The sequence below is a fragment of the Anopheles gambiae genome, chromosome 3 (assembly GCF_943734735.2).
Source record: "Anopheles gambiae chromosome 3, idAnoGambNW_F1_1, whole genome shotgun sequence".
Lineage (NCBI taxonomy): Eukaryota > Metazoa > Arthropoda > Insecta > Diptera > Culicidae > Anopheles > Anopheles gambiae.
Genome location: NC_064602.1, coordinates 71,082,633 through 71,095,547, shown reverse-complemented (window position 1 = coordinate 71,095,547; position 12,915 = coordinate 71,082,633). Strand labels below are relative to the sequence as shown.

General features: G+C 40.6%; 1 protein-coding gene across 3 annotated transcripts in view; it reads right to left on the bottom strand.

Annotated features, from left to right (window-relative positions):
- Positions 1-3,540: 3,540 nt before the first annotated feature.
- LOC4577582 (transcription factor Sox-19a) overlaps positions 3,541-12,915 on the bottom strand; it is a 61,114-nt gene continuing 51,739 nt past the window's right edge. For all 3 annotated transcript variants that reach the window (XM_061653712.1, XM_061653713.1, XM_061653710.1), the window contains exon 6: positions 3,541-4,689. In XM_061653712.1, coding sequence (XP_061509696.1) covers positions 3,907-4,689 — 783 coding nt within the window. In that variant the 3' untranslated portion in view covers positions 3,541-3,906. The remainder of the gene's footprint in view (positions 4,690-12,915) is intronic.

Sequence of the window (12,915 nt, the reverse complement as noted above, 5' to 3'; positions counted from 1 at the left end):
TTTACGTTTTTTTCAAAAATAAATTTTTGGGCTTTTAGTGCTGATTTGTGATATAAGTATGTTGTTTAACAAAGAATAGAAGTTTATCTTTGCTCCGCTGTAGCATTCTAGCCGAAACATGGGTTATTCATTGAGTTATTAGCAGATTTGATTGAGCAGGTTCAACTGCTACTATCTCAACGAATAATCCATTTTTCGGCTAGAATGCTACAGCGGAGCAAAGATAAACTTCTATGCTTTGTTAAACAACATACTTGTATCACAAATCAGCACTAAAAGCCCAAAAATTTATTTTTGAAAAAAATGTAAACATCGCGGACGGCTCCAGCTAACATCCCCTGTGAAAAGACTTCATATAATGGATGAAAATGAATGCGGCGGAATAGAAAATTATTTCGGGCCAAATGAAGTAGCACGTCAGAATAGAAATACGTTTCAAGTGAGATGAATTGTGCAGCTCACATCGCAAAGTGACTTGGTAAACCCTGTAATACACCTTAGTTTACTGTACTAAAAGTGTAGCTCGATTCCTGTTCTGTGGGTAACCTGATATACTAAGTAATATGCTTTGTAGAGCTCGTGACGCTGACATGATTTTGTATCAGCCAGAATTTGTCATGACTATGTCAGTGACATTTTGCTGAACAGTAAAAAAAGTGAAGACAAAGTGACTGACAAAGCGATGGTCGCAAAAATGTCACGAAGCATGTATTGGTCCCACCAATCGTTTTCAGTATCACCTCTGGTCATCACAATTGAGTACGTGACGCTTACATGGATTTTGTTCCAGTTAGATATTTTTATGACATTGACTGTAACATTTTTCAGCACTTATCACTTGAGCTTAAAAAGGGGTAAATATAGGGTAAAAATATCCTTAGTAATTCTTCTTAGTCTTTGGCACAACAAACTGTTGTTGGTCAAGTCATGCCTGTACCTTTAATGGGCTTGGCTTTCAGTGACTCGTTTATTACCGTAGCAAGATATATCAGTCTTACATATGGGGGTACGGTCCATTCAAGGTTTGAACCCATGACGGGTATGTATTTAAGTCATACAAGTTGACGACCGTACCACGAGACTGGCCCGACCGAATGGGGGGAATCAAGACCATATAAATATAAGTCAGGATTTCAGATAAACTTCCCCGAATATAAAATTTCACCAAGAGGCGCAAAAAGCAAAGTAAAATGATAATCCAAATAGTAATTAGTATAATAATGCCATGTTGTCCACCATACCTTCTTTGTATTTTGGTTGAGTAATGATTACTATACTATAACTCAAGATGATTAGGAAAAGGTGGCTGATATCATATCTGTTCTTGTAGATGGTATCGGTATGATGAATTTCGCTTGCAAAAGATAGTGAAAAGATAAATTCTATTGATTTTTCTACGATACACTCATCAAGTTACGAAACATTGGCTAGTTAAAATTTCCCAAAAATGAAATAAAATTATCAAAGAATAATGCAGTTCACCATTTTATCACTCTCCGATGGCTACACAATTTCCGACCACTGATCCAGAAGAATGACCACAGCGCGGCTGTAGAAATGGATTTCACAATTGCTTTATAAAAGATTTCCGCTGAACAGGCTTGGCGGTAGCATCTACGCGCCTTCTTTTCCAATTGAATTCCCTGACAGAGCGTCCTTTCATACCGCTGCAGGGAAAGGCGTATTTCCCCGACATGAATTTTGCCCATTTACGCATAAGCATCACGGTACGCAATTTCGCCGAAATTTAACAATAGCCAATTGAAGAGAGTTTTTAATAGATTTCTGCACTCAGAGGTGTTTGCCTTGTCGCGCTAATGCTCCCTCCATCGCTTCACATTTGACAGGAGTTTGTCTTCCGCGAAACCACATACGACACGAACACGAATTTTGTCAATTTTGAGCATCAATAAAATAGATTTCTATTGTCACAAAGCAATGCCCCTCCTAGGCTGCCGGGTAGATGACGAAACTTTCGTTCTAATGAATAAACGTTTCTTTTGCGTGTTCTGCCCGCAGGAGCAACGATGTGGAAATCGCGTCATTTGACGATGAAGAAAGGCATAATCATGCGTGGGTTTGCCGTGTGAAGGAAAGCGTTTTTCTTTCGAATGTTTGGAATTCGACTCGGAAAAGGAATTTAGCACGGTCATTAGGCACAATAAGGTTGGAGTGCTGTATTCAATGAGTAAGCGCGTGGTGTGTGGGTTTGCTTTTTATGCTTATTTTATTTCTAATTTTATAACGGTTTCAACTGAAGTTTACAATTGATGGAAAATAATTTTTATTTTCCATCATGTCAAAGCAAAACACTCTTGTGGCAATACAGCTTGAATTGCACCATTTCTTCATCAGTGTCATAAAATCAAGTAATTACTCAATTCAGATTAGTTGTTTCGAACAAAACATATAAATGTTGTAAATTTAAAGTTGCATTTCATCCATCAATATATACTCATCAATATATATCATACTAAGTATGATAATTTCACAAAAGCATTTGAAAGTTATGTGGAACCACGTTTGAATGATATCGTACTCGTTGGTTCCGAATGCATTCTAAAACAATCTAAGATAATTTAGCGACATCTAGCTTTTAAAATAATTTAAAAAACGCTCTCTGTCGGATAGAAATTGTACTAGCGTAATATGTACAGGGGTTTTAGCCAAATTGATTCATGTGTCTCGTCATATCCCACTTCATGAATTTAATTTGTTTAATTTATTATGTTGAGTCTTATGTAACGTATACTAGCGACAAAAAAGGATATGTTGTGATTAAACTACTTATATTTCAATATGTTTGGCTAAAAGAGCTAACACCATTCGAAAAGAGCCAAGCGTTACTTTCGCTGCGAGACAGAAACGTTACACGACCCTATATTGCATACAACCAGGCGTAACTGATATTCTAACGCATGTGTAACGTTCTAGCAGGTTTGATTCTTCACGAATAGAGGGCGCTCTTAACATTTCGTTAAATTTGAATTGAAATTGAGCGGTCCGACACATTCGCATTCATAAATTCTACCGGTTTGTTAGTTTCTTTTTCATTTCATACCAATGGAAGCAATAGGAAGCAATAGGACATATTTCTAATATCTTCAAACAATCATGAATAAATCTCACACGAAAAATTCTTTCTTTTGAACACTAATAATCAACCAGCCACGCGTTTGTAATTTGTTCCGAAATGTTTTCGCTTGTTTTTATTCAACTGTAACTTAATTATTTGTTTTTTCTTTCTTATGAAGTATTATCGTTTCTAAAATTATCATTATTTCTGTTGCATTTTCGTTTGATCGATCATATTCTGCTGTTTGTTTTTTATTCTTCCTTCTGTTCAATCGTATATCCCTTACATTTACCGCCAAGCCTCTCACGCGTTCCATACCATATCGTACGAGTATGTTCTTACGTTTGCCTCATTTTCTTCCTGTTATGTTGCATTATTTAAGCTATTGATTAATGTGTTTTGTTTGTGATTTTATAAGACCATTCTTGTCTTTCGTTCCTATCGGTCTGTCTGTCTTGCAGTAGCATCCTACCGTTCTGAACACGTTTATTAAGATTGAATTGTTCCCCCAATGGAACAGAGAGAAAGAGAGATAATACTTTGATTATTTTCGTTTTAAAATGTTTCGCGGACCAGCCATGGTCTTGACTACAATTTGTCTATTTTGTTGTTTTTTCTTTACTATTTAGAAGACTCGTTTTGAAGCCTCTGGCAAAAAACCCTTTATTGCACAACTTGTATGAGAATAAATAAAACAAACAAATCTTTGAGCATTTGTTTCCCTTCTCTTGATGCATCATCCGAGCGATTTCGTATACTTCTGTGGGGTTCTGCGACCAATGTCAACCATTATTTTAATAGTCTCGATCAACCATTAGCTCGGAGTTGGGTCAAAAGATGACGGTCAGTGGTCGTCGATATTCGCCAGCAGCACCTCCACCACCGCCAGAACCACTATTGCCTCCACCGCCACCACTAGAGCCACCACCACCACCACTGCTACCATTCGCAGCCGCTTGACTAGCGGCCATTGCTGCGGCCGAATACTGATACAATCCACTGGTAGTAGCAGCAGAAGCACCACCACCGACACCCAACAGTCCCACCCCGTAGCTATGACTGTGCAGCGGCGAACCCTCCAGGGGTTCCACGATCTGAGGCTTAATGTCGGGCGTGACGTCACCCAGCTGGGGCGTTGATTCTCGCTCGTCTAGCCCCCCAGAAGCGGCACCATTCTGGAGCTGATGCTGATGATGCAGTGGATGGTGTAGATGATGCGGTGACTGTTGAAGCTGATGCTGTTGATGCTGTTGATGCTGTTGGTGTTGTTGTTGTTGTTGCTGCTGCTGGTGTTGTTGTTGTTGCTGCTGTTGGCTACTGCTACCGCTGCTAGTGCTACTGCTGCTTCCGAGCTGTTGCTGCTGTTGCTGCGCAGTGGTGCCGTAGATTTTGGAAATGTCAAACGCGTAGTTTGCTGCGGCCTGGGCCCGATCCTGGTACATCTTGGAGTCGAAATATGCCTTCGTCAGGACGGAGGTAGGATCGAGATAGGCGCTGTACGGGTTGGTCTGCGATTTGGCCGTATCGTAGAGGGCACCGGCAGCGGCCGTGTTGAGGTACGCGCTACGGTCGAGCGCAAACTTCGACACGTCCATCTGGGAAGAGATCGATGACTGGGGATGGAGTAGAACAAAAGGAAAGCGAGATAGTTAGTAAAAAACATATTGCGTGGAGAGATTACAAGAAAGTTTAGTTTTATTGGCATTATATGCTATATGAGTCTTTCTTTTTATCTTCATCCCATGATAGTCTATAAAGAGGTAAAGCTCAACGATTTTGGATTTAAACATCATCTCGCTCGTGATCCGCTTTACAATATCAAGCTACAATGGTCAGTTCTATAAAAAGACCGATCTTTATATTGCTCCCACTTCCGGCAGCAGCGACCATCTTCATACTGCTTTGAAGAGATGTTTAACGCACAACAACAGGGTACCATGAAAACAGTTTCGCTTAATCCATACTACGCGGATGAGCCAATCCGTGTGTTGGAATGCAAATGCTTTAAGAACTGATAGCCCTGGCTGTAAAGCAGTAAAGCGCAAGTGAAGGATTTGTGTGTCGATCTTTGAGAGCAACGTATCTCTATCGTAGCATGGGGGAGGGTGATGAGATCAATAAATTCATAAACCAATAAAGCGGGTATATTGTGCGATCTGTTCAGTGCCCAGAAGTCAGTGATCAATGTTTCTACAAGCACACACAAGCTTTAGAGTATTGTTCTTAAACTTATCATCGTTGGACTGTTTTCCACAATATGTCCAGAATTCTATATGCGCTTACCCAATGCAATCAAAAGCGTGTTCTTTCGCTCACAAAAAAAAACCGTCAAAAATCTGCACCTAACCACTAGTGCGAAATGAAAAATTCGATAATCCCCGAAAACAAGAAGCTAAAATATGATACCCGCCAGTATGCAGCTTCCTCGCATTGCTCCAGGGAAGACGGGTGACGGTGGCATTCGATCGCTGCTGCTCGCCACATGCCACACTGTTGGTGTCGAGATCGGTACGACTCGGATATTCACGCCAACTGGAAGCGACATGGAGAGAAGAGGATATTGCAAAAAGAAGCGGACGCCCCCTCCATGTGTGCTGTGCTGTTATAATATTCAAATTAGTGTGCCGTCTTTGGAACAGAGATTCTGCAGAAAGCAGAACGAGAGGGAGTGAGCTTGAATAGAGGTGGCTGATGAAGCATGTAAGACATTTACGGCCATGTGCCACCGCGCGCTTGGATTTGGTGTCTTATCTTTAGCGATATCTAAAACGCTTGCCTGTTTTAATGACACTAATCCAACATTGCATCACTCACTGGGTGTACAAAGTAGGAGGATGGATTCAAGATAGAATTGAAGGCTCTACCGTTTGGAATTGGTGAATAATTTGGTCATCTTTCTGTCTATGTGCATCTTTGATCATCTTTAAGTCTTCTAAACTACCATAAGCATATCAAGGATTTTATAATGGTTAATCGTCATATACCAATTTTAACAGCCTACATTTATGTATATAATAATTAGTTACAGCCTTCTGAAGGTCACCAAACCAAAATAATGTTAACTTTGCTTCAGAAACAAAGACTTTAGACCCAAGAACTCCAATCAAATTGAAGGTAACAAATCCTCGCTGCGATCAAGTTGATTAGACATCAAATTTGTCTGCGGTTGTGAGAGACGATAGAGATGTCATAGACACGCTCCTTGCAATACATTACCCACTTCCCACGCCGTCCAGTGTCACCATAGTGACGCATTGCGAAGGTCGCTCGAAAACTGCAACCGAAGTGCATTTGCATTAGTGTGATGATACTCACTGATGTGCGAAACAGATGACGACTCTTGTTAATGCAAAGTCGACAAAAGGAGGAGAGGGCAAAACAAGACAACAGCAGGCTGACGGAGGAAGTGTATGAGAGGTGAGCGGAGGTTTATGAATTTAAATAACAAGAAAATAATAAATAACTTCAAATAAATAACCAGTAATGAATGCGCCGTTATTGTTGCTCCTTGGTAGTGTTTCTTTTTCCCTTCCCTTTCTTTTGCCTCCCACCCAGTGGCGGGCGGGCGTCTTGGCAACCCCTCAAAAGCACCGCCTTTAAGGTAATGTGTATGTGTGCTTATTCCGTTCTTCTGTGTCGCGATGTATTCTTTTTCTTTCTTTTTTTCAACACCTTGCTGCCACATTCGCGAACGTGATCGAGCGTGAACGAGACGCTCGTTAAGCGACCATTGTTTGAGTGTCATCTTTTGTCAGTGTATTCTTTCATTTGAGCTCATTTCTTAAAGGCTCCTTTTGTTGCCGTTGCTGCTTTTGCGCTTTTCATTTTGTCTCTCTTTTCTTTTAATTTGCAATCGTTTTGCATTGAGTATGTGCTTTTGAGTTGTTTTTCAATGAGTTTTATATTTGTTGATTTGTTTATAGAATTTCATTGTTTTTCTTAACTAAATGATGTTTCTGATTTTTGTATAAATAAGCTTTTTGTGTGAGTGTCATGATTTTACAGTATTACTTTCTAACAGATAACTTACATATTCAACAAAGAAACGCCAGCAAAAAATGAACTTAATTAACTGTTGAATTTGATAATTTTTCATAGTGTTTATAAGACTGAACGAATGCAGTCCATGTAGCAAATAACTCCATTTAATTTGCATGACCTATCAATTGCATCAATAATCACATTCTTTTCTCCGGCTTTTGCTCTCCATTCATACAATTTTCTTTTAACTCACTGCTTCCTTTGAAGGGCAACTGAAGCCCACGGAATTCCTTGCGAAATGTTGCAAAAACTAATGCAAACCCTCCCCTCTCTTTTGTTAGCACCACAAGCTAATGGACAATAATTAGACGGTTTATGGGGCGTTTTAAGGGCGTTTGGTCAGTTTCCGGTGTGCGTTTGCATTGTTGCATTTTGTCTTGCCCTTTGCAAATATCCCTCCATCGACCGTGTTCGTGAAAGTGCAAACACACACACACACCCATTCAAGCCGCTTGACTTCTTTGCGTTGTGCAAAAGGAGCCAAAACGTACGTCTTGATTATGTTGTTGGGTGAGCCTGCACCCTAAAATGCTACCGTGTCAGCACATTCCCATGCAAGTCCTCGAGGTGGCGTGCCAAACAAATGGCAGCTGGCGTTTTGTTTTGCGATTTTCTCACTGAGCCAGGAAGCGCGTCTTGAGCGCTCGTGTGTAAGAGAGAGAGTCAGATGTCCTTGGGGCAAAAGGCTGAGACTATAATTTGCTTGTATTGCGAAGGGAATATTTTTGTTACATTAAAAACACCTTATCTGGGTTCCATTTTCATGGTGCTGCAGCAGACCCGTAATCAAATCAAAACAAACTCCAGTTCTTATGGACAGCTCGGGTGACAAAAGGCAATTGCCTCGGGTTGTTAGTGTTGTGTTGTGGTTGTAGCCGAGTCTTTGTTTAGCTTTTGAGAATTTTCGTGCAAGAGGGGAAGCTATTCTTGGGTTTCTTGTGGGAAGAAGTTGAAAAGTTTGGTGGGATGTTTTCTCAATCGTAAGAACGTATCTTTAGAACGAATAGAACGTATCTATCTAGATTCTCCCTAGGTTCTTGTGTAAACTAAGTTATCAGAGTTTATACCTACGCCATAAATCGAACAAACTAATAAAAAAACAGGTTCTTCTGCGAATACTATTATCAACTTAAATTCATAGAATGGTGAACTAGTCATGGGTAAAGTTGGCAAAAATCCGAAATCGACTCCGACCCGACTCCGATAATTCCAGGACCGACTCCGGAACGTAGGTTCGCCTAGCAAAATCCGCAGTCGCCTGGAATCGCACGGAATCGCCCGGAGTTGGAGTAATCATGAGTCTTTCGGGGTCGCCTTAAGTCCTCTGGAGTCGTCCGGTATCGGTTGGGGTCGGAGGTGACCTTCGAAACAAAGCCCTGTATACGAAGTACACGCGCAAAATGAAAGGCAAAAAACACAACGAATTGAAATGCCTGATCACAAGCACATTGCACCGGATGGCTCCTGTTGACTCCGACCGACTCCGATTCCGGTCGACTCCGAATGAGTCTCACTCCGGTCGACTCCGGACAACTTCGAACGACTCCGGGTGACTCCGGACAAACCCTAACCCGGGCGGAATTAGTGGTTCAGATTTTTTAGGAGTCGGAATTGGACTAACAATACCTGGAGTCGAATCGGAGTCGTGGGTGCTCTCCAAAGAACACATCACTAGTCTTGAAAAATGCCGATGAATCTTTAAATTTTTTTTTTAACATACTAGAAGCTTTCTATGTGTCAACGTACTCAATTTTGATATTTCAACAAGGTCTCATGCTTAAATAGAGTCTCAGGGCCTAATTGGTCCTAAAATGCAACACATTAGCCTGGTCTTTCTTGATCTTTCTAATATCATGGATCATTCTGATATCAATATTAGGCCATGTTTCAATGTATCTAATATCCTTTTCTTCGAGTTATGTTAATCCATCAACAAAGTTGACATAGATTTGAAGATGTATGTGTAAACATGTGTTATTAGGTCATTGAAGCAATAGCTTTTTAGTTAAAAAAGGGTTTAAATACGTACTTAAACAGAGTCTGCAGAATCGTGTGTGGCATTGTTTCAACTTATTATACTTATTGCTATGTATCTACGTGTTTTATGAGGAATAGATCATTCAAGAATTTGTGGATATCAATCTTTTGGACACGATTCAATATAAAACCGTTAAAAGAATTAAGTCATTGAGTAATTTGATGTGATTATTCTGGTGTAAGACACAAGGTAGCAAAAACAACACACTAAGAGAATAAGCTTCCATAAGCCACCGCTACAGCAGCTATCGAAAGACATCCCCCCAAACAACCTCAAATAGTAATCTTCCCCAGTTGAAGGCCACAAAGATTTAGGCTGCCCGTGTGCGATCCGACCCCCAAGTAATGATACAGTAGAAAGAGCAACGTGTTAAAAACATAATTATATCTTGCACCCTCGGTACCAAACCCCAGCACCAGCTTCAGCTAACGATGGCGGCGCTACCGCTGTCGAACCTGTCTCGGTTGCCGGTTGTGCAGGTTGAATAAATGGGCACAGATTGTTTGAAACATTATCGCAGCGCGCAATGATGCGCTCGTCCCGTTTGGGGGTAATTATTGGGGGTGAATCGAAACAAGGCCTCTTGGGACCCGGGGCCTGAGAAAGATTCCAACCACACAAAAACACACACACACACGCGGATGATTGGCGCAAACAAGGTGATGATGAATTTTGTAATGGTATATTATTAAAAGAAATGATGCGATAAATACAATATTTTCAATTTCTCTTCAACACGTTTGTGTGTGCCTTCACCGGGGGGGAAGGGTTTCTCATAATTGTATCTATGACGGTTGTATCTACGGTGGGATGCGCGGGGTATGGGCTTTTTGTACTTTCAAGTACCCACCACCATGAGTTTGTATGTTTGTTTAGGATTTCACAGCTATTGTTCTCCTGACGTTCGCTGGTGCTGCTGCTGGTGCTGGGAATGACGAGCGGAAAATTCTATCTCGATTCGCGGTAGCTCGGGCGCTTCTTATCATCGCGCGCCGTATAACAATCGTATCGATTTATTTAGCTACCATTGGAAACTAGCTCAACGCGCTGAAAGTTCAACGAGTTTAAAGACAGCCTTTTGTGGTCTCCAGGTCCTTCCACTGCACTTGTATAGCAATTTAAACTGGAGGCAGCCCAGTCAGCAGCCAGTCAATCAACCGCAATTGCCTGACTGACATTGTTGAACCACTGCACTGCTGGTGGTGGCATGTTATTTCTGCAGCGATGCTCGCGATTGGCTTGGAAAATGATAGCTTATGCTGTGGGAGCTTTCTTTCTTTTTTCGTTTGCCTGTTGCACTTGACCAGTTCAAAGCGTTACCCGGTTAAAGGGAACAGGGTTTAGATTGATGCAAAGACAAGGAAATGGTTTGACGCTGTATTAGTATATAAATGTAAAAATTATAAAATGATTGTTTCACATGAATATAATACGAAAAACTGGTAAAAGTACGATATTCTCACTTTTAGTGTGATGTATTGTTTTACCCTAGTGGTCGTCATATTTTGCGACCGAAAATGCTCAATTTCTTTCAAAATGCTTGTATAGCTCCACTTGAAGAATGAAATAAATGAGGTTAGACTAAAAATGTCTAAAAGCTCGCGAGCCGTAATTTGCCATTTACTGTAAAAATCAATACACTACAGAGATTGTTGAAAGTTGTCACATTTTTAAGAAACAAACTGAGCTAAAAATAGCAATAAAAACTAGAAATATTCAAAATATCTTGATAGAAATTGAAAAATATTGCGTTTGATGTCAAAATAATGGAAAAATTACTCAAACATATTCATGAAATAATCTAAAAGCAAAAAAATGCTAGAACAATTTAGTTGTGGAACAACATAAGTCGTGATAAATAAATTAGGGAAGTATGTGTAGGAATTTTGGAAAATTGTGAAAGTAATTTATAAATAATCTAAATATTGTTTAAGCATACAAAACCCTGCAAAAGAAGTATCCGTTGTCTTAGGGGTTTAAAATCGTAAAAAGGTTTATTTACAATACTGATTATTAAAAGAGTTGAGAATCGAACTTATGATGTAGAATGAATAAAGTTCAATGATTATTCAGAATATAAAATGAAAAAAAATGATGTTCTATTTTACAATTATATTTACAATCAATAATACCATCAAAGAGACTTATATCTACTCTTTCAACTTGTTTTTAATAATCCTTTCCAATTTTTAATTTTATTTTTGAATTATGTCTCCATTCATCTGTCCTTTTCCCCAATCTCGACTAACGATTCATGATAAAAATAATAAATAAATGTAAATTTAAAATTCAATTTCCACCTTCCCATTTTCTGTAACTCCCGCGACGCGACACCCGAACTAGAAAGCGCACAGTTCACCCTCTCCCATAAGCAAACACAAGCACAAATAACGATTGCTTCGCCCCCGGCAATGGTGCAATGTCGTCAAATCGAGTTGCAACAATCACCTTTCACACAGTCATCTAAACAAACAAACCTAGTATTATGGTTTTTTATCCTTACAAAGAAAATAAAAACCATCCACCACTTCAACGCGAGAGGGCAGAAAGGAAATCATCCCTGGCGTATTTGAGAACCGTTTCGGTAATGTCCCGCTCTTACAAGGGTGTGTGTATATGACATCATCATCCGTTTAGAGTCCACGTTAAGGTTAGGCGCTCCTTTCCCTTGAGGCGCCCATCCAAAGGGGTGTATGCTTGCGCGCTTCTATGTACGTAATAATTACACCAAACCTCGACACCGAAGCACTCCGTAATTGTACGCAAATGGTGCGGTGTAGTGTTTGCGTTTGCGTGCTAACAATGGATTGTTTAGATTTTGACAACGACACCCACCCCACAATTTCAAAGCGGAGACAGGGAATCATTCGGTTGGGTGCCCCTTTAAAAAATGAGGAGGAACAAAACGACACTTTTGTTGATATTTCAAATCAATGGCGGTATAGTTGTTCAGCCGCGCACCGATCTGCCATTGGAGCTTGGAGTGTTTGCTTTCGCCTGCAATATGCGTTTATTTTTTCATACTGTGCCCTATATAAAAAATAAACTCAAGTGCCAGAATGTGAGTATGCCGTGAGAAACAAAACTAGGAAACGGAACCCGCTATTGTTGTTTTTAGCAATTTTCCGCATTGTCCAAACACACGCACCTACCATGCGCGGTAGCAGAATCTCCCAAATTCATGGGAAAATTGTTGATCTTAGTTGATTGCAGCAGCTCGTTGCTTTCTCGGCTCTAGAACGGCCCAGAAGCTACGATTAATCCAGCGCATCGAGCGAGTGAAAATCATCCTAATCATGGCTCATGGCTTTTCCCAGCCCAGCCAAACGGCTGCGTTGGCTCCTTCTCATCGAGTGAGAAATTGGATCAATTTCAATGATCCATCAGATAGACCATCACCCTCCCCCCATCCCCACTCGCTCGGTCACAAGAAATCGATTTTCACTCGTTAGATGAAGATGTTAGCGGTTCGAACGAGACGAAACGGCCGAGAGAAAATCGAACGGTCCGCAGCGAATGTGGTGGAAAATTCGATCCTCGGAATCGATTCGACCTTCCAATGAATGAAGCGCGCTGCATTTGGCTGCTGGAATGCTTCGGAGGGCTCGTTCGAACCGTTTCGCTAATGAGAAGTTTGAACGTCTTGATTCTCAGAAGGAGCAAACATGCCGATGACGATGCAGATGGATTCGGTGGGTTTCCAGGGCAGGTTTAGGAGAGGAGAGAAGAAAGGTTAAATGTGGGTAAATCGGTAGCTGTA